This window comes from Oncorhynchus clarkii, chromosome 2, assembly GCF_045791955.1.
Source record: "Oncorhynchus clarkii lewisi isolate Uvic-CL-2024 chromosome 2, UVic_Ocla_1.0, whole genome shotgun sequence".
Lineage (NCBI taxonomy): Eukaryota > Metazoa > Chordata > Actinopteri > Salmoniformes > Salmonidae > Oncorhynchus > Oncorhynchus clarkii.
Genome location: NC_092148.1, coordinates 80,307,242 through 80,333,482, shown reverse-complemented (window position 1 = coordinate 80,333,482; position 26,241 = coordinate 80,307,242). Strand labels below are relative to the sequence as shown.

At 43.7% G+C, this 26,241-nt stretch overlaps 1 protein-coding gene across 7 annotated transcripts in view; it reads left to right on the top strand.

Annotated features, from left to right (window-relative positions):
- Positions 1–26,241, top strand: part of LOC139374698 (liprin-beta-2-like) — a 94,398-nt gene that overhangs the window by 57,033 nt on the left and 11,124 nt on the right. For 3 of the 7 annotated variants that reach the window (XR_011627725.1, XM_071115790.1, XM_071115800.1), the window contains exons 6-16: positions 631–771; positions 10,470–10,562; positions 20,534–20,645; positions 21,609–21,670; positions 22,536–22,611; positions 22,914–23,020; positions 23,279–23,346; positions 23,674–23,748; positions 24,087–24,147; positions 24,382–24,417; positions 24,796–24,934. Coding sequence is in view for 6 of the 7 variants with exons in the window: in XM_071115790.1 (XP_070971891.1) it covers positions 631–771; positions 10,470–10,562; positions 20,534–20,645; positions 21,609–21,670; positions 22,536–22,611; positions 22,914–23,020; positions 23,279–23,346; positions 23,674–23,748; positions 24,087–24,147; positions 24,382–24,417; positions 24,796–24,934 (970 nt within the window). In the remaining variant the exon portion in view is untranslated. Of the gene's footprint in view, positions 1–630; positions 772–9,023; positions 9,210–10,469; positions 10,563–20,533; positions 20,646–21,001; positions 21,035–21,608; positions 21,671–22,535; positions 22,612–22,913; positions 23,021–23,278; positions 23,347–23,673; positions 23,749–24,086; positions 24,148–24,381; positions 24,418–24,795; positions 24,935–26,241 lie in introns of all 7 variants that reach the window. The other 4 variants (XM_071115829.1, XM_071115821.1, XM_071115779.1 and 1 more) reach the window with 3 other exon arrangements.

Below are 26,241 nucleotides of genomic sequence, written 5' to 3'. Positions count from 1 at the left end.
TACCGCTCAGGAAGGAGACGGGTTCTGTCTCCTAGAGATGATGGGCCAAAATTCACCCAACTTATTGTGGGAAGCTTGTGGAAGGCTACCTGAAACGTTTGACCCACGTTAAAGAATTTAAAGGCAATGCTACCAAATACTAATTAAGTGTATGTAATCTTCTGAATGTGATGAAATAAATAAAAGCTGAAATAAATCCTTCTTTCTACTATTATTCTGACATTTCACATTCTTAAAATAAAGTGGTGATCTAAGACAGGGCATTTTTACTCGGATTAAATATCAGAAATTGTGACAAACTGAGTTTAAATGTATTTGGCTAAAGTGTATGTAAACTTCCAACTTCAACTGTATATATATATATATATATATATATATATATATATATATATATATATATATATATCTCTATCATATATATCTCTATCATATATATATGAACATTCTTTGGTATATATAAAAATATATCGGAGCAGGACACTGGTTCCCTGGCTGAACTTTTGGTTTGGGGGAACTTTTTGCCCAGTGGTGCAGCAACTGACTTTGTACTGCGCTCTGGTCAGTGGATGCGTTGTGTGTGGGTGTAGGGGAGTGTTAATGTGTGTGTCTCTGTGGCTATGTGCTGCACAGGAGCTGCTGAGCCGGAACTCATTGGAGACCCAGAAACTAGATCTGATGGATGAGGTTTCCTACCTGAAACTGAAGCTGGTCGGCATGGACGAGAAACAGAACCACAACGACAGCAGCAAGGACCAGCAGAACAAAGCTGAGGTACAGTACTATAGTGCAGGCTGGCATGATTGGAGAGAATCACACACTGGGCTGGTTAAAGTTGACTTAAACTGAAAATGAAAAGCATTCCAAAAGCACTCCACTCAGGGCTTTGTATGGTGGCACCATTAACCCACAGCTGTTAGCAAGAGTCCCCCAAAGCCTTATGAAGTGAGCCAACTTAGTATGTTTTCTAGTTCGAACAGTACTGGAATGCCAAGTGAAAAACAACATAATTCCATCAGTAGCGAGTGTGGTCTCAGTGTAGTCTCAGTGTAGTCTCAGTGTGGTCTCAGTGTAGTCTCAGTGTAGTCTCAGTATGGTCTCAGTGTAGTCTCAGTGTGGTCTCAGTGTAGTCTCAGTATGGTCTCAGTGTAGTCTCAGTGTGGTCTCAGTGTGGTCTCAGTGTAGTCTCAGTGTAGTCTCAGTGTAGTCTCAGTGTGGTCTCAGTGTGGTCTCAGTGTGGTCTCAGTGTAATTTCAGTGTGGTCTCAGTGTGGTCTTTCAGTGCCTTGACCAGATTCATGACCTACCTGTTGTTCTCTTTGAGGCTGGCTGGGTAGAAACCACACGTGGATTGTTTATTTGATGTTGCACAGACCACAATGTGCTATAATGTGTCAGCAGGCCTATGTAGAGCTGTCAGATACTTCTGGAGAAACATGGACTTGGCATGAAGAAAATTATATCTCTATAACCTTGAGAATAGCAATTCACAAGTAGCCTCACTTTCAGTCTTAGAAGAGTCACATGGCTGGAGAAAAAAATACTACAGGAGTAGTGAATGAAAGATTTAAGTGAAAATGGCATAAACATGTAGGTCTGTAGGTTCACTTTGACACATTTATATGACCACTCCAAACCTATAGGTTTATAGTAAAGAGAAACAGGGGATCTCCAGAGCCTGGGGCACCCCAACGGGACACCCCAAGAAGGTCAAACACTCCCCCCAGACAGACAGGTGGCCCCCCAGACAGACAGGTGCCCCCCCAGACAGACAGGTGCCCCCCCCAGACAGACAGGTGCCCCCCCAGACAGACAGGTGGCCCCCGAGACAGACAGGTGGCCCCCCAGACAGACAGGTGGCCCCCCAGACAGACAGGTGCCCCCCCCCAGACAGACAGGTGGCCCCCCAGACAGACAGGTGGCCCCCCAGACAGACAGGTGGCCCCCCAGACAGACAGGTGCCCCCCCCAGACAGACAGGTGGCCCCCCAGACAGACAGGTGGCCCCCCAGACAAGCTGTAAGGTTCCCCTCACAGGAGCACCTCCTCTGTAGGTCTGTCAAAGCCCTGGTCATCCACTGACTGGTCACCATTTTATAACTTCATTAGGAACTGTCATGACCAGGCCACCAGCTCTCAGTAGATTTCTGCTCCAGTGTATTGGGCTAATAATGGACGTAAGTCTTCCAGTTACTGTGAACAGTTACAATAATATTACAAGTACAATTGTAACCGTTCACAGTAACTGAAAGACGAATGTCCATTATAAGAGCTTATATAACTGTTTGATTGCTGATATTAGTTCATCATATTAGTTCTTCTGACTGTATCCAGAGCTAAGTCAGACACATCCATGTGCTTGCTGGATTCCACCTAATGCTATGTGTTGCGTCATCCCTCTGGAGAAGGGTTAGACACGACCACATGCAGTCAGCTCAACTCCAATAACCTGACCAACTACTCCAAACACCCCAGTCCAGTTCACCAGCAACAGCACCTCCGCCTCGCCTCTCCTCAATGAGCCTTTTGTGCTGCTTTGTTCAGTGTATTACACCCAGCTGCTCTCAAATGGCACTGTAGCATACCAATGTAAGACCTTGAAAAATAGGGGAGGAGAGGAGGAGAGTTAGACCTTTTCTGTGACGTTGGCAGTGTTTTATCTCTCTGTCTGTCTCTGTCTGTCTGTCACCAAAGCCTCAGCCCAGTAATATTCCCCAGTCTGTCTGTCACCAGAGCCTCAGCCCAGTAACATCCCCCAGTCTGTCTGTCACCAGAGCCTCAGCCCAGTAACATCCCCCAGTCTGTCTGTCACCAGAGCCTCAGCCCAGTAACATTCCCCAGTATGTCTGTCACCAGAGCCTCAGCCCAGTAACATTCCCCAGTCTGTCTGTCACCAGAGCCTCAGCCCAGTAACATCCCCCAGTCTGTCTGTCACCAGAGCCTCAGCCCAGTAACATCCCCCAGTCTGTCTGTCACCAGAGCCTCAGCCCAGTAACATCCCCCAGTCTGTCTGTCACCAGAGCCTCAGCCCAGTAACATCCCCCAGTCTGTCTGTCACCAGAGGATCTGGCCTTGGGTTAAATGAACATGATTTAGTGTTGTGAATGTCCGCTGAGGCCCAGGGAACCCAAACTCCCCGGCCGCCCCAAAAGGTGATTTAGAGTCTGATAAGCAGGGCTGGAAATGACCAGAGACACAGAATCTCGGCGGGGCCTGAACTAGAGCCGCTGACAGACAGTGGGGCAGATGAGAAATGGCAGCGTGCAGACGTGCAGGCTGTGTTCCAGACATTCTGGTGAGCAATCAACTGCTGAGTGCAAAAATATGCTGGAGACATTTGCACAGCAGTTCAGACGTGAGGGGCACATCGATGTGAAATGAAATCGCTATCTGATTCAGAATCTTGCCATAACATGGACAAATGTCTGTAACTGTTGGTAACAGTGACATTATGCAGAGTTGTCTTGGGGACAGAATATCAAGTGTATTGACAGAGGGGGAAGCTTGTGGGTTTACCATGTAATGTACACAGCCTGTCGGGTCATGTGTCTCTGACCTCGTCCCATAAATCCATGATATCCGGGCGGAGCGGGACTCCACGTCGGTTGCGGTGCCATGGTAACCTGAAACCAGTCTGCATTGGTTTCATCCACAAACACTAGGCTAGGCTTCATGCACCATGGGGAAATGGCAGAAATTCACTTGGAACATCCCACTCCCCTCGACTACCAAGCTCAGAGCATACAGCTATACATAGAGGAGGAATGTGTATCATCAGCTGTACTGTTAGTGTAACATCAACTGGGACTTTCATATGAAACTTCCTCTGTCCACAAGCCAGGCATTTATGACAACGTATCCAAGATTAGGACATTAAACCACCAACCAACCCCCTCCCTTCACAAGGAATGGACTTGCCCACTTTTTCTACTCCAGTGGAAGATTCCAAAACCATAAAATCAAAGTTTGTTACCGTTTAACTTGTTGGTATCAAACATACACTTCAGTTTAATTCTAGTTGGCCAAAATGTTAATAATCTAGTTTAGGAATCTACTTGCTGTCCTTAATTTTCGAAGCCTTCCAATTCCTCAGGGAAGTAAAGGTATCTTCTGGCCAGCAACCAGATAAGCCAGTCTTTACGTTTGCACTTTGAGAACTTGCAAAGTAGCTCAGGGACTTTGTTTACGCTGTCTGGCAGTGTGACAGTTTAACTGTACAGATCTGCTCCAAGAGGTCCCTTTACCCTCATCGTAGTAATTACATGGCTGTGTGTTTGATTTTATACACCCGTCAGCAACGGGTGTGGCTGAAACAGCCGAATCCACTAATTTAAAGTATGTCCACATACTTTTGGTAATATATATATAGATAGATGTAGATAGATAGCAGAAGTGGTTATTACTACGATGAGGGTAAAGGGACGTCTTGGAGCAGATCTGTACAGTGCCATGTTTGACACGTTGACAGTTTAACTGTGTCAAACATGGCACTGTACAGATCCGCTCCAAGAGGTCCCTTTACCCTCATTGTAGTAATAACCACTTCTGCTATCTATCTACGTAAAAAAAAATCAAACACACAGCCATGTAATCTCCATCACAAACATTGGCTTGGCAGAGATTAGTGACTTTCAACATTGCACCGTCATAGGATATAACCTTTCCAACAAGTCAGTTCATCAAATTCCTGCCCGAGTAGAGCTGCCCCGGTCAACTGTACGTGCTGTTATTGTGAAGTGGAAACGTCTAGGAGCAACATCGGCCCAGCCGCGAAGTGGTAGGCCACACAAGCTCACAGAATGGGACCACCCAGTGCTGAAGCGCGTAGCACGTAAAAATCGTCTGTCCTCGGTTGCAACACTCACTACCGAGTTACAAACGGCCTCTAGAAGCAACGTCAACACAATAACTGTTCGTTGAGAGCTTTGGTTTCAATGGATGAGCAGCCACACACAAGCCTACGATCACCATACGCAATGCCAAGCGCTGCCTGGAGTGCTGTAAAGCTTGCCGTCTTTGGACTCTGGAGCTGTGGAAATGCGTTCTCTGGAGTGATGATTCACGCTTCACCATCTGACAGTCCGACGGATAAATCTGGGTTTACGGATGCCAGGAGAACGCTGCCCAAAGGCATAGTGCCAGCTGTAAAGTTTGGTGGAGGAGGAATAATGGTCTGGGGCTGTTTTTCATGGTTCGGGCTAGGCCCCTTAGTTCCAGGAAAGGGAAATCTTAACGCCACAGCATACAATGACATTCTAGACGATTCTGTGCCTCCAACTTTGTGGCAGCAGTTTGGGGAAGTCCATTTCCTTTATTGGCATGACTATACCCCCGTGCATAAAGCAAGGTCCATACAAAAATGGTTTGTCAAGATTGATGTGGAGGAATTTGACTGGCCAGCGCAAAGCCCTGACCTCAACCCCATCGAACATCTTTGGGATGAATTGGAACACCGATTGAGAGCCAGGCCTAGTCGTCCAATATCAGTGCCTGACCTCACTAATTCTATTGTGGCTCAATGTAAGCTAGTCCCCGCAGCAATGCACCATCATCTAGTGGAAAGCCTTTCCAGAAGAGTGGAGGCTGTTATAGCAGCAAAGGGGGATCAACTCCATATTAATGCACATCATTTTGGAATATGATGTTCGACGAGCAGGTGTCCACATACTTTTGGTCATGTAGTGTATACAGTGCCTTGCGAAAGTATTCGGCCCCCTTGAACTTTGCGACCTTTTGCCACATTTCAGACTTCAAACATAAAGATATAAAACTGTATTTTTTTTGTGAAGAATCAACAACAAGTGGGACACAATCATGAAGTGGAACGACATTTATTGGATATTTCAAACTTTTTTAACAAATCAAAAACTGAAAAATTGGGCGTGCAAAATTATTCAGCCCCCTTAAGTTAATACTTTGTAGCGCCACCTTTTGCTGCGATTACAGCTGTAAGTCGCTTGGGGTATGTCTCTATCAGTTTTGCACATCGAGAGACTGACATTTATTCCCATTCCTCCTTGCAAAACAGCTCGAGCTCAGTGAGGTTGGATGGAGAGCATTTGTGAACAGCAGTTTTCAGTTCTTTCCACAGATTCTCGATTGGATTCAGGTCTGGACTTTGACTTGGCCATTCTAACACCTGGATATGTTTATTTTTGAACCATTCCATTGTAGATTTTGCTTTATGTTTTGGATCATTGTCTTGTTGGAAGACAAATCTCCGTCCCAGTCTCAGGTCTTTTGCAGACTCCATCAGGTTTTCTTCCAGAATGGTTCTGTATTTGGCTCCATCCATCTTCACATCAATTTTAACCATCTTCCCTGTCCCTGCTGAAGAAAAGCAGGCCCAACCCATGATGCTGCCACCACCATGTTTGACAGTGGGGATGGTGTGTTCAGCTGTGTTGCTTTTACGCCAAACATAACGTTTTGCATTGTTGCCAAAAAGTTCAATTTTGGTTTCATCTGACCAGAGCACCTTCTTCCACATGTTTGGTGTGTCTCCCAGGTGGCTTGTGGCAAACTTTAAACGACACTTTTTATGGATATCTTTAAGAAATGGCTTTCTTCTTGCCACTCTTCCATAAAGGCCAGATTTGTGCAATATACGACAGATTGTTGTCCTATGGACAGAGTCTCCCACCTCAGCTGTAGATCTCTGCAGTTCATCCAGAGTGATCATGGGCCTCTTGGCTAAATCTCTGATCAGTCTTCTCCTTGTATGAGCTGAAAGTTTAGAGGGACAGCCACATCTTGGTAGATTTGCAGTGGTCTGATACTCCTTCCATTTCAATATTATCGCTTGCACAGTGCTCCTTGGGATGTTTAAAGCTTGGTAAATCTTTTTGTATCCAAATCCGGCTTTAAACTTCTTCACAACAGTATCTCGGACCTGCCTGGTGTGTTCCTTGTTCTTCATGATGCTCTCTGCGCTTTTAACGGACCTCTGAGACTATCACAGTGCAGGTGCATTTATACGGAGACTTGATTACACACAGGTGGATTGTATTTATCATCATTAGTCATTTAGGTCAACATTGGAGATCCTCACTGAACTTCTGGAGAGAGTTTGCTGCACTGAAAGTAAAGGGGCTGAATAATTTTGCACGCCCAATTTTTCAGTTTTTGATTTGTTAAAAAAGTTTGAAATATCCAATAAATGTCGTTCCACTTCATGATTGTGTCCCACTTGTTGTTGATTCTTCACAAAAAATACAGTTTTAAATCTTTATGTTTGAAGCCTGAAATGTGGCAAAAGGTCACAAAGTTCAAGGGGGCCGAATACTTTCGCAAGGCACTGTATATACTGAATTTATACAATGTGTATATATACAGTACCAGTCAGAGTTTGGATACACCTACTCATTCAGACATTTTCTTTATTTTTACTAAAACTATGAAATCGCTGCAGTAACCAAAAAGTAACCCAAAAAGTATTAAACAAATCCAAATATATTTTAGATTTTAGATTCTTCAAAAGAGCCACCCTTTGCCTTGATGACAGCTTTGCACACTCTTGGCATTCTCTCAACCAGCTTCACCTGTAATGCTTTTCCAACAGTCTTGAAGGAGTTCCCACATATGCTGAGCACTTGTTGGCTGCTTTTCCTTCACTCTGCAGTCCAACTCATCCCAAACCATCTCAGTTGGGTTGAGGTCGGTGGAGGCCAGGTCATCTGATGCAGCACTCCATCACTCTCTTTCTTGGTCAAATAGCCCTTACACAGCCTGGAGGTGTGTTGGGTCATTATCCTTTTGAAAAACAAATGATAGTCCCACTAAGCGCAAACCAGATGGGAATGGCGTATCACTGCAGAATTCTGTGGTAGCCATGCTGGTTAAGTGTGCCTTGAATTTTAAATGAATCACAGACAGTGTCACCAGAAAAGCACCCCCACACCATCACACCTCCTTCTCCATGCTTCACGGTGGGAACCACACATGCTGAGATCATCCATTCACCTAGTCTGTGTCTCACAAAGACACTGCGGTTGGAACCAAAAATCTCAAATTTGGATTCATCAGACCAAAGGACAGATTTCCACCAGTCTAATGTCCATTGCTCGTGTTTCTTGGCTCAAGCAAGTCTCTTCTTATTATTGGTGTCCTTTAGTAGTGGTTTCTTTGCAGCAATCCGGCCATGAAGGCCTGATTCATGCAGTCTCCTCTGAACATCCTCAGATGTTGGGATGTGTCAGTTACTTGAACTCTGTGAAGCATTTATTTGGGCCACAATCTGAGATGCAGTTAACTCTAATGAACTTGTTCTCTGCAGCAGAGGTAACTCTGGGTCTTCCTTTCCTGTGACAGTCCTCATGAGACAGTTTTATCATAGTGCTTGATGGTTTTTGAGACTACACTTTAAGAAACTTTCAAAGTTTTTTAAATGTTCCTTATCGACTGGCCTTCATGTCTTAAAGTAATGATGGATTGTCGTTTCTCTTTGCTTATTTGAGCTATTCTTGCCATAATGTGGACTTGGTATTTTGCCAAATAGTGCTATCTTATGTATACCACCCCTACCTTGTCACAACACAACTGATTGGCTCAAACGCATTAAAATGGAAAGAAATTCCACAAATGTACTTTTAACAAGGCACACCTGTTAATTGCATTCCAGGTGACTCATGAAGTCATCTCATGTAGCTGGTTGAGAGAATGCCAAGAGTGTGCAAAGCTGTCATCAAGGCAAAGGGTGGCTACTTTGAAGAATCTCAAATATAAAATACATTTGATTTGTTTAACACTTTTTTGGTTACTACATGATTCCATATGTGTTATTTCATAGTTTCGTTGTCTTCGCTATTATTCTAAGATGTAGAAACGAGTAAAAAATAAAGAAAAACCCTTGAATGAGTAGGTGTGTCCAAACTTTTGACTGGTACTGTATATACTGTACCTCTTATTTTAATTTAATTGTTTTATGAATATAAAAACAAAATACCCACAGCAGTGCATATCATTTGGAACCTTTTTATTATTATTATTTTTCCTTTTTCTGTTTTGTATTTTCTTCTCCCTCTCTCAGTGTGTGGTAAATCTGATAAGCGAGCTCCAGGAGCAGATGTGTAGGTTTCAGGAAGAGATCCACACCCGCATCATGGAGAAACGGGCCATGGAGGCCCAGGGGGAGAGTGGTGCCGACCAGAGCCCTGACGTGGGCTTGGGTGGCACTGACATGGAGGAGTTTTGCTGTCGCTGTGGAGGACAGAATGTAGGCAGTACCCATGGACACGTTACCCACCCTCTCTCTTAACTACCGTCCTCCCTACCCCTCTAGATTCCTCTACTGGGTCTAGTACTTAACGCTTCTCTTTACAGTGACCGAAGTCTCTATCTCTACTACTATAATGTGTGTGAATCCTGTGGTTTTTAGTGTACTGTTTTCCTCCATATCCGGGTGGGGTTTTTTTTTTTGGGGGGGGGGTGTAGATCAGCTTTAATATTTCAGATAGATTGTGGCATCCATCAATGTACTTGTCTGCATCATTTCCAATTCCCCCATGTTTTTTTGTTTTTTGTAAAAATATATATATACATATATAAACATATCTGAGTGTTGTCTCAAACTCATTGTAAGTGGTGTGGTGTGTCTGCATGACCGTGGTTCACCTTATTAATGCAATCAAGGTTTACTGGACACTGTGTCCAAATACTGGGCTTGGTTGATGGCTTATGCTCCTACCCTATCTCTAAACGTGAGATGAATTCAAATCTATCTACTTTAGTCACTTTTTCAATGTTCAAGTTTTTTATGATTTGATGAAATTCTCCAAGAAACATTATATCCTTGTGCCAGTTTGTTTCAATATTCAGCCTTGACATAACTTTTTCGAAGGGACCTAATGGGTGCTGAAACAAACTGGCAACCAGACTGGCTAACTGACTGGTAATGTCCATAAGCAATGTTCCTTTTGAGGAGCCTGAGCCATCACTTCTGAGTACAGTATAGGGCAGGGGTATTCAACTCTTACCCTACGAGGTCCAGAGCCTGCTGGTTTTCTGTTCTATCTAATAACTAATTGCGCCCACCTGGTGTCCCAGATCTAAATCAGTTCCTGATTAGAGGGGAACAATAAAAAAAAAGCAGTGCAACTGGCTTCGAGGTCTGGAGTTGAGTTTGACGGGAATAGGGGCTGACTGACTGGTCACATGTTAAAAGGGTCATCTGCTGCCTTTCCTGGGATGTGGAGCTTTATATGTATTAACTGCACAGTGTTCTTTCTGGCTGTTAAGGGATCAAATTACGTGGGTCAACATTTGAAAACTTCCCTTCTACTTTTTGGTGTAACATGTTCATTTATAAACTGAAAGAACAATGTTTGTATCCAACACTGGTTTTGAGTGGATACGTTGGTGATTTTGTGCGGAAGGCACAGTGAAGAGCATGGTGTTTAAGGTCTGGAGATTTTGCATCAAAGGGAAACAGTTATTTTCAATTAAAATGTTACAACATGTTCTGTGTTATTCACAGGGCTTACTGCAAGAACTCAGGCTCCTCAAGAGTAAAGTGGATGTGCTGGAGGGGGAGAAATTGCAGTATGAGAGAAAACTAAAGGCCACGAAGGTAAAAAATTAAATAAAATAAAAAAAATGTTTATTCACATGGCACTTTAAGGTGACACCCACTTTAGTTGGTTTTCTAGCAAATTGATATTCCTATTTCATTTGAAAACATAATTGCCTCAATTTTTAATTTGTTGCTCTTGGCAACTCCAATTTTGGAGGTAAACTTTGTTCCTATCTTCCAGTTTACTTTCCACCCATTCTGGCTTTCTCTCCCTCTAGCTCTCTATCTCTTACTCTCTCCATGTGTGTTACCAGTCGCTCATGACCAAGCTCTCTAGCCTGAAGGTCACTGTAGAGCACACTCAGGTGGAGAAGCAGCACTGGGAGGAGCAATGGCGGACCGCTCAGGTGCCTCTTCTTCCTCACCCTAATCCCTCTTTCATGCTGACTACTCCTTCTCCTTCCCCCTCTGCTCCTGATGTTCTCTGCCTCCACCTCACTCTGCACTTGTCCCTCTTCCTCCTCCTCATCCTCCCCTCCTCTTGTTAACACCATGGTTGTGGAATCTCATTCACCCAATCCCTCACACAGGTTCAGGTGGTTCTACTGAGATCCTGTGAATAGAGTACACTTGGTGTATTGTCATCTGTATGACTAGACACTGTGCGGAATCCATATGAGGAACACTGGCATTCCTCTGACAATGTTCCTCATATGGATTCCATACCCATTTCTATTTTTAGTTAATTAATGGGGAATTATACTGACCAAAAATATAAACACAACATGCAACAATTGCAATGATTTTATGAGTTACAGTTCAAATAAGGAAATCAGTCAATTTAAATTAATTAATTAGGGCCTAATCTATGGATTTCACATGACTGGGCAGGGGCACAGCCATGGGTGGGCCTGGGAGTGCATAGGCAGGTTTGCTGTGTCTGTCAGCGTAGTGTCCAGAGCATGGAGGCGAAACCAGGAGACAGGCCAGTACATCAGGAGACGTGGAGGAGGCCGTAGGAGTGCAACAACCCAGCAGCAGGACCGCTACCTCCGCCTTTGTGCAAGGAGGAGCAGGAGGAGCACTGCCAGAGCCCTGCAAAATGACCTCCAGCAGGCCACAAATGTGCATGTGTCTGCTCAAATGGTCAGAAACAGACTCCATGAGGGTGGTATGAGGGCCCGACGTCCACAGGTGGGGGTTGTGCTTACAGCCCAACCCCGTGCAGGACGTTTGGTATTTGCCAGAGAACACCAAGATTGGCAAATTCGCCACTGGCGCCCTGTGCTCTTCACAAATGAAAGCAGGTTCACACTGAGCACATGTGACAGACGTGACAGAGTCTGGAGACGCTATGGAGAACGTTCTGCTGCCTGCAACATCCTCCAGCATGACCGGTTTGGCGGTGGGTCAGTCATGGTGTAGGGTGACATTTCTTTGGGGGGCCGCACAGCCCTCCATGTGCTCGCCAGAGGTAGCCTGACTGCCATTAGGTACCGAAATTAGATCCTCAGACCCCTTGTGCCTTGTGAGACCATATGCTGGTGCGGTTGGCCCTGGGTTCCTCCTAATGCAAGACAATGCTAGACCTCATGTGGCTGGAGTGTGTCAGCTGTTCCTGCAAGAGGAAGGCATTGATGCTATGGACTGGCCCGCCCGTTCCCCAGACCTGAATCCAATTGAGCACATCTGGGACATCATGTCTCGCTCCATCCACAAACGCCACGTTGCACCACAGACTGTCCAGGAGTTGGCGGATGCTTTAGTCCAGGTCTGGGAGGAGATCCCTCAGGAGACCATCCGCCACCTCATCAGGAGCATGCCCAGGCGTTGTCGGGAGGTCATACAGGCACGTGGAGGCCACACACACTACTGAGCCTCATTTTGACTTGTTTTAAGGACATTACATCAAAGTTGGATCAGCCTGTAGTGTGGTTTTCCACTTTAATTTTGAGTGTGACTCCAAATCCAGACCTCCATGGGTTGATAAATTTGATTTCCATTGATCATTTTTGTGATTTTGTTGTCAGCACATTCAACTATGTAAAGAAAAAAGTATTTAATAAGAATATTTCATTCATTCAGATCTAGAATGTGTTATTTTAGTGTTCCCTTTATTTTTTTGAGCAGTGTAATATATATATATATATATATATATATACAGTGCCTTGCGAAAGTATTCGGCCCCCTTGAACTTTGCAACCTTTTGCCACATTTCAGGCTTCAAACATAAAGATATAAAACTGTATTTTTTTGTGAAGAATCAACAACAAGTGGGACACAATCATGAAGTGGAACGACATTTATTGAATATTTCAAACTTTTTTAACAAATCAAAAACTGAAAAATTGGGCGTGCAAAATTATTCAGCCCCTTTACTTTCAGTGCAGCAAACTCTCTCCAGAAGTTCAGTGAGGATCTCTGAATGATCCAATGTTGACCTAAATGACTAATGATGATAAATACAATCCACCTGTGTGTAATCAAGTCTCCGTATAAATGCACCTGCACTGTGATAGTCTCAGAGGTCCGTTAAAAGCGCAGAGAGCATCATGAAGAACAAGGAACACACCAGGCAGGTCCGAGATACTGTTGTGAAGAAGTTTAAAGCAGGATTTGGATACAAAAATATTTCCCAAGCTTTAAACATCCCAAGGAGCACTGTGCAAGCGATAATATTGAAATGGAAGGAGTATCAGACCACTACAAATCTAGCAAGACCTGGCCGTCCCTCTAAACTTTCAGCTCATACAAGGAGAAGACTGATCAGAGATGCAGCCAAGAGGCCCATGATCACTCTGGATGAACTGCAGAGATCTACAGCTGAGGTGGGAGACTCTGTCCATAGGACAACAATCAGTCGTATATTGCACAAATCTGGCCTTTATGGAAGAGTGGCAAGAAGAAAGCCATTTCTTAAAGATATCCATAAAAAGTGTAGTTTAAAGTTTGCCACAAGCCACCTGGGAGACACACCAAACATGTGGAAGAAGGTGCTCTGGTCAGATGAAACCAAAATTGAACTTTTTGGCAACAATGCAAAACGTTATGTTTGGCGTAAAAGCAACACAGCTGAACACACCATCCCCACTGTCAAACATGGTGGTGGCAGCATCATGGTTTGGGCCTGCTTTTCTTCAGCAGGGACAGGGAAGATGGTTAAAATTGATGGGAAGAATGGCCAATTGGTGTTAGAATGGCCAAGTCAAAGTCCAGACCTGAATCCAATCGAGAATCTGTGGAAAGAACTGAAAACTGCTGTTCACAAATACTCTCCATCCAACCTCACTGAGCTCGAGCTGTTTTGCAAGGAGGAATGGGAAAAAATTCAGTCTCTCGATGTGCAAAACTGATAGAGACATACCCCAAGCGACTTACAGCTGTAATCGCAGCAAAAGGTGGCGCTACAAAGTATTAACTTAAGGGGGCTGAATAATTTTGCACGCCCAATTTTTCAGTTTTTGATTTGTTAAAAAAGTTTGAAATATCCAATAAATGTCGTTCTACTTCATGATTGTGTCCCACTTGTTGTTCATTCTTCACAAAAAAATACAGTTTTACATCTTTATGTTTGAAGCCTGAAATGTGGCAAAAGGTCGCAAAGTTCAAGGGGGCCGAATACTTTCGCAAGGCACTGTGTATATATATATGTATATATATATATATATATATATATATTCCTTCAAAATAAGGATATGTACATTTTGTTTTCTATATCTATGGGGAGAATGAGAAAAAATATATAAAAACAAACAAATAGGGAAAAGGGAAGAGCGAGACCAAGCGAACAATGCTTTTAACATTGACTCGATCTGACAGCTCACTCTAACTCCACCGTCCTCTCCGACCAAGAACTAATAATACAGAACATAGCATGCTCCAATTGCTATCTGTTATTCAATGTACGGGTTCTGCAGAAGTGAGGTGAAGGGGGTTGAGGGGGGCGATACGTACATGTCTCAGGCTGCAGACCGACTGCCATGTTTAGAAGATCTATCTATACGCTGTGCTCATCCAGAGGAGACGGCTCACAAGTGTTTGTTTGTGTGGGCGTGAATGGTAGATGATCGACTCTGAGAGTTCCAACCATTGAGTTCACTAACCAAGTGCATGACCCTCTATAGGAGTCTCTGTGGTCATTGACTACCATCCACAGGCTTCAGGCAGTTAAGCCAGAATGGTCCTAGGCAGGCAGGCAGGCAAACATTCACAATACTGACCTCCATGCTTACCCATATTTTATTATTAGATTAGTGAGGTTCCCTTTTTAATGTGCATGTGGTCTATTGGGATTGTACCAGGGGTTGGAACCGGTTCAGGGTACAGAACCGAACAAACTTTTTTGAGGAACAGAATCCGAACCGGGAACAAAAGTGATCTATACTGTTCCAGAACTGTTTTAAAAACATGGGAACTGGATAATAACGTCATTTACGTTCCGTGCATTTTCTTCAGTCTCACAAACTCAAGGCGCCTATGCAAAGCACTCACTCTGTCACTCAGAAACGTATTCCAGTGTCTGAAAATCTTTGCCAGTGTGTGTGCATGTGTAGGCAATCTGCCCCTCCTCTTCCAAAGCTTAGGCTACTGTAGTCTACTGACATTAAGCGTGATTCATAAATTAGGGAGAGATTTTTAATTTGAGAAGAATGGATTCCATTTTTCAATGCTAGTTAATTCTGGTGCCGCTCTGCACACACAAGTTTGTTAGCTAGCTCTGGTCCAACTTTAAGCCAGCGCTCAGAAGTTCAAAGACATTCAAAGTTCCTCCATAGAAGCCACTCCTCTGTAGGTATAATTCTGTGGGCCTAATTCAGATCATGTATTTCATAACAATGCCCAGCGCACCAAGCCCTCTCTCGCTCTCTTCCAGCCGCAATATTTGGCTCCCAGCTCGCAATTAGGAATCGGACCAGAAGTGGCCAGAACTGATTGAATTGGCCCGGAATCGGGTGTCACACTCGGCCCAGAATCAAAATGAATGACTGCCCAGAATCGCCGACCGGAATTTGCCGGCATCTTACCGGAATCCCGATGCAAATTTATAAATAAATGTATACAAAATTACCCCGATTTAGTCATTTTAAACATGACTATTATACATTTTATACATAGAAATTATACCCATTCACAAAAAAAAAACATCTTGTGACAGATGAAACACCATACACCTGGTGACCGTGTCAGCGTGCATGCACCTAGCCCGCCACAGGGGTCGCTACAGCGCGATAGGACAAGGACATCCCGGCTGGTCAAACCCTCCCAAAACTCAGACAACACTGGGCTAATTGTGCGTCGCCTCACGGGTCTCCCGATAGTGGCCGGCATGGGTCTCGAACCAGCATCTGTAGAAACTCAGTTTGCACTGCGATGCAGTGTCTTAAACCACTGCACCACTTGCGAGTTTCCATCCACAAAGTTTTTATTGCCTTGCACAGTATCAAAATACTAAAATACTACACAGGACTCTTAAAGAATTTAACTTAAATGTTAGAAAATACAATTATCACAGAAACAATGAGGAAAATATGTAAGAAATAAATAAATAATGAAAGGTTAATTATATAAAGCAGCCCGTGTAATCATCTGCCAGAGAGTAGCCCCAATCGGCCCGAGCCCCAAGTAATACATTAGGGCCAGATAACTCACACCAGAATCGGCCCGAACTTAATCCCCGCATTCTAGCCATTATTAATACTGCAGAAGGCGGCCCAGACTCGGGCCATATGTGACTCTACGGCCGAGTGTGACTGTCATCCGAGTGCCCCGACTCTCATCCGTAATCGGCCCAGATCCACTGTGCTAGCTGGGCTGCCAATGCTAAAACAACTATAGCTTGCCCACGACATAGCAAGCTGCTCCATCCGCACTGATTGGTGAAGTAATTTAATGTTGAGCTAATGTAAAAATATATATATGTATTTCAGAGGTTTAGAAAGGAACAATATAAATCTGTTCTTTTTGGGGGGTTCGAACAAGTTAAAAACTTTATTTTGCAGGTCAAAACAGTAAAATGGAACAAAAATGGTTCTGTTCTACATGATTGAACTAAAATTATTTATGTTTCAACCGCTGATTTGTCCTGCAGTGGTGAAGTGTACTGCTCTCATCCAGCCTCACTCTCCATTTCTGTCTACTACTGCACCTTATTCCAAGCCCCATTTCTCAACCCTTAACTCATTGTGTTACCAGATAAGGATTGCTGCCCATGTCTGTGTGGATAGTTACCTAGTGTTTAAAGTTTTTTACTTCAATAGACACAAAGCTTTTTATTGACTTCATACTGAATTGATCAGTATTTGTTTGTCCTCCCTATGACACTAAGGACCTAATCAGGAATTATGCACCACACCCCTCTCATGATTTTCCTAATTGAGGAAGACATCATTGCCCTGTCACCTTGGAACTACAGTGGGGTCTGAAATTATTGGCGGCCTTGATAAAGATGAGCAATAATGACTGTATAAAATAAATAATTCAAATTCTGAGCTACACTACGAGACCAAAAGTATGTGGACACCTGCTCGTCGAACATCTCATTCCAAAATCGTGGGCATTGATATAGAGTTGGTCCCCCCTTTGCTGCTATAACAGCCACTCGTCTGGGAAGGCTTTCCACTAGATGTTGAAACATTCCATTCAGTCACAAGAGCATTAGCGAGGTCGGGAACTGATGTTGGGCGATTAGGCCTGGCTCGCAGTCGGCATTCCAATTCATCCCAAAGGTTTTCGATGGGGTTAGGGTCAGGGCTCTGTGTTCTTCCACACCGATCTCAACAAACCATTTCTGTAGGCAAACCATTTCTGGAAGCACAAACTCGTCTAGAATGTAATTTTTGCTATAGCGTTAAAAACTGGAACTAAGGGGCCTAGCCTAAATGATGAAAAGCAGCCCCAGACCATTATTCCTCATCCACCAAACTTTACAGTTGGCACTATGCATTGGGGCAGGTAGCATTTTCCTGGCATCCGCCAAACCCAGATTAATCCGTCGGGTTGCCAGATGGTGAAGCGTGATTCATCACTCCAGAGAAAGCTTTTCCACTGCTCCAGAGTCCAATATCGGCAAGCTTTACACCACTCCAACCGACGCTTGGCATTGCGCATAGTGATCTTAGGCTTGTGTGCGGCTGCTCGGCCATGGAAACTCTTTTCATGAAGCTCCCAATAAACAGTTCCTGTGTCTATGTTGCATCCAGAGGCAATTTGGAACTCGGTAGTGAGTGTTGCAATCGAGGACAGACGATTTTTACATGCTACACGCTTCAGCACTCGGAAGTCCCATTGCATTTCAGTTCGTTTTGAGTTTGTTTCAGATGATTCTGTGCCAAATAGAAATGAATGGTAAATCATGTCTAATTGTGTAACTTTTTAGGCAACTCAGTTGAGAACAAATTCTTATATACAATGGTGGCCTACCACAGACAAACCCAGGTCAATTGTGTGCTGCCCTATGGGACTCCCAATCACAGCCAGATGTGATACAGCCTGGATTTGAACGAGGGACTGTGGTGATACCTCTTGCATTGAGATGCCGTGCCTTAGACCTCTGCGCCACTCAGAAGCCCTTTTATTGTAAATAAAAATATAATGTGTTTTTAAACACTTCTACATTAATGTTTATGCTACCATGATTATGGATACTCCCGAATGAATCGTGAATAATGATGAGTGAGAAAGTTGGTGGGTCAGAGATCATACCCACAAGACATGCTAACCTCCCTGTTATTGGTAATGGTGAGAAGTTAGCAATCTCTTTCGCTGAGCGATTGTATTAGTATAAAATAATATACAATGAGTGTACAAAACATTTAAGAACACCTTCCTAATATTGAATTGCATCCCCTTTTGCCCCCAGAACATCCTCAATTTGTCAGGGCATAGACTCTACAAGGTGTTAAAAAAGTTCCACAGGAATGCTGGCCCATGTTGACTCCAATGCTTCCCACAGTTGTGTCAAGTTGGCTGGATATCTTTTGGGTGGTGGACCATTCTTGATATACACAGAAAACCTGCAGCTGCAGCTGTTGACACACTTAAACCGGTGCGGATTTAGATAAGGGATCATAGCTTTCACCTGGTTTCACCTGGTCAATCTAAGCTCAGTTAAAAAAGAAACGTCCTCTCACTGTCAACTGCGTTTATTTTCAGCAAACTTAACATGTGTAAATATTTGGATGAACATAAGATTCAACAACTGAGACATAAACTGAACAAGTCCCACAGACATGTGACTAACAGAAATGGAATAATGTGTCCGTGAACAAAGGGGGGTCAAAATCAAAAGTAACTGTCAGTATCTGGTGTGGCCACCAGCTGCATTAAGTACTGCAGTGCATCTCCTCGTCATGGACTGCACCGGGTTTGCCAGTTCTTGCTGTGAGATGTTACCCCACTCTTCCACCAAGGCACCTGCAAGTTCCCGGACAATACCTGGGGGAAAGGCCCTAGCCCTCACCCTCCGATCCAACAGGTCCCAGATGTGCTCAATGGGATTGAGATCCGGGCTCTTTGCTGGCCATGGCAGAACACTGACATTCCTGTCTTGCAGGAAATCACACGCAGAACGGGCAGTATGGCTGGTGGCATTGTCATGCTGGAGGGTCATGTCAGGATGAGCCTGCAGGAAGGGTAGCACATGAGGGAGGAGGATGTCTTCCCTGTAACGCACAGCGTTGGGATTGCCTGCAATGACAACAAGCTCAGTCCGATGATGCTGTGACACACCGCCCCAGACCATGATGATAAACGCGAATCCGACCATCACACCTAGTGAGACAAAACTGCGACTTGTCAGTGAAGAGCACTTTTTGCCAGTCCTGTCGAGTCCAGCAACTGGGTTTGTGCCCATAGGCGATGTTGTTGCCTGTGATGTCTGGTGAATACCTGCCTTACAACAGGCCTACAAGCCCTCAGTCCAGCCTCTTTCGGCCTATTGCTGGCAGTCTGAGCACTGATGGAGCGATTGTGCGTTCCTGGTGTAACTCTAGCAATTGTTGTTGCCATCCTGTACCTGTCCCACAGGTGTGATTTTTTTGATGAGTTTGTCATGGAAAGAGCAGATGTTTGTACATGTTTGTACACTGTAATGTTAGTACACTCAGTGTAATTTCCCCCCAAAAATGTGCCTACAATATAACTCAGTATTTGAATGATTTATTTTATACAGTCATTATTGCTCATCTTTATCAAGGGTGTCAATAATTTCAGGCCCCACTGTATATCTGTAGGAGACTACGGGCTCTATTCAATCCGCGTCGCAGAAGTTCAGCTGTACAGCTTGATTTAAATTTAAAGGCAATGTTCCCGCTTTAGTGGAGACTCAATCAGAAGTTACCTTTACATTTCTATCACGTAAACTGTAATGCTTCAGCTTTACAGACTGAATAGAGCCTGTAATGTCATTATCAAATCAAAGTTTATTGGTTGCGTACACAGATGTGCAGTTGTTATCGCAGGTGTAGCAAAATGCTTATGTTTCTAGCTCCAACAGTGCAGTAATACCTAGCAATAATAAACAAAACACACGTAATAAAAATAAAATAAAAACAATTCAAGAATATCAGAACTAGCAACATCTATACACATAGTGGTGTGTATACACAGTATGGACAGTATATGAATAGAAAAGGTGTGTACAGCAATAGTTATATAGGATGAGCCATGACTAGAATACAGTATATACATATAAAGTGGGTAAAATAATATTTAACCTTTTATTAAAGTGACCAGTGTTCTATGACTCTGTGTACACAGGGCAGAAGTTTCTAAAGCGTAGGGTAGAGTACCTAGTGGTAGCTGGCTAGTAACACTGACTAAAGTTCAGAGCAGTGTTGACTGTTTAACAGTCTGATGGCCTAGAGATAGAAGCTTTTTATCAGTGTCTCGATCCCAGATTTGATGCACCTGTCAAGTCTCCATCTTCTAGATGGTAACGTGGTGAACAAAGCCGTGGCTCGGGTGGCTGTGGTTGTAGACATGCAGTATTGACTTGGATCACTCCATTGACCGTGACCCTCTCTCTACAGGTGGAGATAGCAGACTTACAGCAGATACTGGCTTCCAAAGACTCTGAGATCGAGGGCCTTCAGAGCCAGCTGGTCTCCAGAGGCCCAATGACCAATGAGAATCCAGAGAGAGGTAACCGTACCTGTCAAACACACATCATACATCATCAGTAACAAACACCAGGGGACTGACACTTGAATGCATAGGGTCATTAATACAGTGGGTTCACCTCAAACTAAATATCATCCACTAATGCTTATTCTACTGTCAGAGCAGGGGGAAACTTTGAACATTGACATTTGATAATACAAACTAATGATACCAATTGAACCCAAGTTATGGTTGTTTCAAGATTGAATTTGACATTAAGCTAGTCAACTGCATGTGTGATGTCAGGTATGGTGCCTCATTCAAATAATACCTAACAAATGCCTTCTCTCTGCCTCCTCCACTGTTGTTTATTTACTCTATGCTGCCCCCTGCTGTAGTGGAGGTCTTTAGGAGACTGCTGACAGACCAATGTAAGGCTCTAGTCTGACTAAGCTTGTGTAATTGTGGTCCTGGTGCAATTCTGCTCTGCCGTCACTGCCTCTCTGTTCTGCTGTCTAATCCACGCTGGCATGCTGTCATGTCTGTCACACCCATTCCATCAGCCCTGGCAGCTACAAAGGAGAGAAGGGGAAGAGGGGAGGGAAGCTCTGACACATACTCCTCATACTCACACTCATGAGAACAGTCACTCCTCTTTCCCATAGGGCTGTTCATTTAGCTCTCGTTTTGTTACCTTTTTTGTTACCTATGAAGCTAAGGTCACTGGGCCAAACATATGAGCCCTGTTCTCTTTCAGAATTTAAAGGTCCAATCTGCAAGATTTAGGATAAAGCTGGCCAATTTTCATTTCATTTAATGACATACCCATTGAAAAATATAACTTATAAATGCCTCATGAGCTCATGACTACAACTTGATTCAGGGGTGGACCGGGACCAGAAATCGGCCCTGGCATTTTTTTCCTTATAGCCCTTACACCAGCTCTTTTCTTTAGATTATTACTCTCGTGATTCACAAAAATATATATTTTTTTTCATTTTTCAGACCAAGAATTCCAAAGGTTGAAAATGGGGATGGAGTCGTTGTTAGCGGCAAATGATGAGAAAGTATGTTTTAAAAACTCTGTTGAATAGTGTGTATATTGTGTTATTTAGCTGATAATGCCCGATAAGCCGGTGTTGGAGGATATGTTCGTTGAGGGTGAGCAAACCGTGCCAATATATCCTCCAAACACCGGCTTCCAGGGCATTATCACTTTTAAACAGGTTACCAACATATTCAAATAATGATTGACATATTTTCATTAAAACTGTTATGTTGAATAATTTATTCATACTATTTCATCCTTCCACAAGATATAGTTCCAACACAAATCTAGGGTTCCTAACCAAGCCGACTGGTCGTTCGTTCTATTGGTTCAGTTTCCTGAGACACGACCCAGTCGTTCAGTCTTTTTATTCTGTATTTATGGACTCGACCCAGTTGTTTGTTCTAAATGTTCCAGTGCCACACTGCCTGGCAATGTTCTTATCCCTTGCTAGCTAACCAACTACAGCTAACTTACAGTCACGTCAAACATCAAAAAGAATAACAACAGTAGCTGCATTTGCATTTGTTTAAGCTGTTTTCTAGTGACATTTATTTGGACACATCCATAACAATGAGCTAATGAGGCGCGATTTTGTGTGGCATAAAAATGTGCTCTCTCGTCAAGTCACTGTTGTTCAGAGGAACTAGCCAACAACACAGCTAACACAATCACTGGATTGCGCAGTCAGATGGAACAGAGTAAATAGGAATTTTAACGTCATGAATTTAGCCGGTGGTAACTTGTGGAATAGACACCGTCTGGAATGTGGTTTTAACCAATCAGCATTCAGGATGAGACCCACCATTGAATTAACATATTGTAATTTGTTGACGTTGTACAAAGTGAAGGCATGTTATTAAAGTCCTCTCTATTTGTGTCAGGACCGTCACATAGAGGAGCTCACTGTTCTCCTGAGACAGTACAGGAAGATGAAGGAGGTGATGGCCCTCGCACAAGGTAATACACACTCACTGCATATACACACTCACTGCATATACACACTCACTGCTTTTATACTGGGCACACTCACTGCTTATACACACACACTCTCAGAGGTAATAAACATTCAAGTATTTTTCAAACAAGCTTTGTAAATTCAAAGAATGTTGAAGATGGTATGTATTGAATAATAATGCTTAGGGGTCATAGCACTGCATTACCCCTTTGTGTGTGTGTGTGTGTGTGTGTGTGTGTGTGTGTGTGTGTGTGTGTGTGTGTGTGTGTGTGTGTGTGTGTGTGTGTGTGTTGCATGTGTTTAGTGACCAGTGAGAAGCTCCTTGTGGGGAGCAGTGAGGAGGAACTGAGCGGGAGTCTGAAGATGAGAGCTCTCACACATAAAGCTCATTCAGACATCATCCGTTCAGAGGTAAGAAACCTCTACGTGTTCCTCCTCTGGGAACCACTAAACACAGTACTACTACAACCTGCATTTCTCAAGTACTCAGTGCTTGTGCCTGCCTACTCTTACGTTTTTTCATAGAATAGACCTAAAGCACTGAGTAGTAGTACACCCCCATGCCTCTGCGCTCACATACCATGGCAGTGTATTAGCAGACTGTTCAGTGTGCATACCCAGTACCTCTTGGTCTAAAGTGTGTCCTCTGTGTGATCTCTCCCTACTCAGATGTCTTCCAGGTGCTCCTCTCCTCTGTTAAGGTCTTCCTCATCCTTCCAGAAAGAGCTGAACTCTAGGTAAGCAAACAAACAAAAAACACTGACTCAACACACATGGAGGAAGAATTCACCAACAGCTTTGTATTGTTGTTGCTGTTGTTAAAATGACATGCACTTAGGAGAGGGTGACCAAACGTGCATGAAGGGCATATGTAACCCTGGACACCCACACACTTGCAAGCACTTTCTCTCTCTCTCACACACACACACACACACACACACACACACACACACACACACACACGCACACACACACACGCACACACACACACACACATACCTTTTTGCTCCAGCCGTGCTCCCTCAAGTTTACTGTAGTCTACTGGACCTGTCCCTCTGCCACAGTATCCAGACCTCCCTGGAGACGTCCATGGTGATGGTCTCCCCGAGCGATGCTGGCTGCTTCCACAACGGACAATGGCAAGTAGAACTGAGGCTGCATGGGTGTGACAGCCAGGCTGCTCTTTGTTTTGGTTGTCTTTTAATTAGGGGCCCGCCAAAGTGGCTGTGAGTGACCCTGTCACTGTGATGTCCCCGCCTGGCACAAACAGCCCTCTCAGACCCCTTCTCCTGTAGAGCCCAGCCTGTCACATCACATTACCCACAATCCCTTCTGGGAGGTAGTGCCACAGACCACGAAGAGCACTAACTAAGAGTTTCCAACTCTTAATTCTACTGTACTGAACCCGTAACTCAAGTTAAAATACTTTACTCTTGTAGTGCAAGTTGGGTTTCAATGTTGTTGTTTTTCTCAATAGGTCCCAACCACAGATGCTTTCAAGCAGCCTGGAGGAGTTACAAAGCAGATCGTTACCAAAGGTTTCATGATTTTGCTGTGTTTTGATTGAACTTTAAGACTAATATATCCATGTTAGACATGCAGCGTGCTCTAACAGCAATACATAACCAATACGCTTCTGATGGCTGTTAACCTAACAAAAAGTGATAAACACATAGTGCATTCTCACACTTTTGTTGTTTAGTTGATACTGTCAATACATCAGTCTACTAACAGTGTGTGTCTTCTCTTCATGCACGGTCCCCCTCCTGTAGCATGTAGTGGGTCAACCAGTTGAAGCGGTTTCAGAGGTATTTTCCACTGAATGATCTCACCAGAGCTGCTAACCCTTAACCTCTCACAAGCTGACTTTATCCTGGCTGACCTGAACAGAGCCAAGGGTTGACCTGAAACTGTCAAATGTAGTAGCGATCATACTCTCAATGCCTCTAAGGCTTATGAAACTAGCCTTTTGTCTGTTGTTTCTTGAACACTTGTGACTCCAATGGCAATCCAATTGAATTTACAGTGATATTGTCATGAAAGGGAAAAATATCAATCTGATTCTTGTGTTCTGTAATGTACAGTAGTAGCAGTTCAACTGAAATCAAATGTCAACAGATGCCATTTAATTTAATTTTGAATAGACTCGTGACTTGCCTGTATCCATGGTTTCCCCCCACTTACAGAATCGGCACATGGAAATGAACAAATATCAGACCCTACCAGGGAAGCTATCTCGACCTGACATGAATGGGGATCAAGAGCAGTATGCCGCACCAGTCCAGCTGTCCCCTGACGATAGCGAGGACAGTGAGTTGAACCTAAGTAAGTTACATCTTAAAACACTGCTACTTGTGGTTTTTATCAAACAGCCTACTAGAATGTTTCAAACAACAAATAACAAAATCTTCCTAGGGTCTATACTATAAATAATTATAAACGGGTTGGTTCAAGCCCTCAATGCTGATTGGCTGACAATAAAAAAACATTTATTTTGACTGCTCTAGTTACTTAGGTAACCAGTTTATATAGCAATAAGGCACCTTGGGGGTTTGTGATATATGGCCATTATACCACGGCTAAGGGCTGTGTCCAGGCACTCCGCGTAGCGTTGTGCATAAGAACAGCCCTTAGCTGTAGTATATTGGCCATATAGCACACCCCCTCAGGCCTTATTGCTTAAATACACTTATATGGCTTGTTACAACAATGGCACTGTTTCACTATTCTCTCATACTGTGGTTGGTTTGTATTGGGGCAGCTATTCTCTGCATTCTCTCTCACTCTGAACTAATCGTTCACTTGGTTTGCTGCTGTTCTGTTTCTCCTGTCCTCTTTTTTTGCTTTGCGTGGCTTTCTGTTTGTGTTATGGCTGAAGACCGCTGCAGGAGTGCCAGCGCTCCAGCTTTAGGTACCATGCTACTACTCTGGCAGAAGCCCCATGCATGTCAAAGCACCAAGCCCCTGTTTTCACTATGGATTAAAGTTGTGAATAAACTCCAGCCTGTGCTGGAGGGTGTAAGACCCTCAGTGAGTCAGAGAGAGGCGTCTCGGATTATGCCTGACCCTTTTTTTTCTCACATAAATGAATGGTGTTGCAGTGCACCCCTCCCAAAGCTGACTACCCTCAAAAGCAGGGCTACTTAGGCGATGTCATGTGCGGCGAGGGTTGCTTGCACAGGGATAGACCTTGTCTGAACTGGCATAACCATCCACTGTAAACAACTATAGATGCAACATGATAACTCATTCACCTCAGGCTGTAATTTAATTTCCCTGTGTGAAATAGTTTCATTGAATATGCAAAAGAGGAATTTGTCTTCACAGATTTGAATTGGCATCCGCTAAGAACAGCGTTTAAATTGCATTAAGCACTCTGTATAAACACTTTGTGACATCTGCGGATATAAAAATGGCTTTATAAATACTGAAAATGTTGGAGCGCACAAACAATGTTAATGCTTTCCTGTTTCACGTCACACTGGGCTAACCTTTGGCATGGTCTAATTGAAATGTGTGGGTCCTGCATAGACCTTAAATGTAGGCCCTAAAGAATGAAATAAATACAGTGTCCCTTAACCTTTGCATGACTTACTTTCATGAAGAGAACAGTAGGGAAATGATTGAAACAA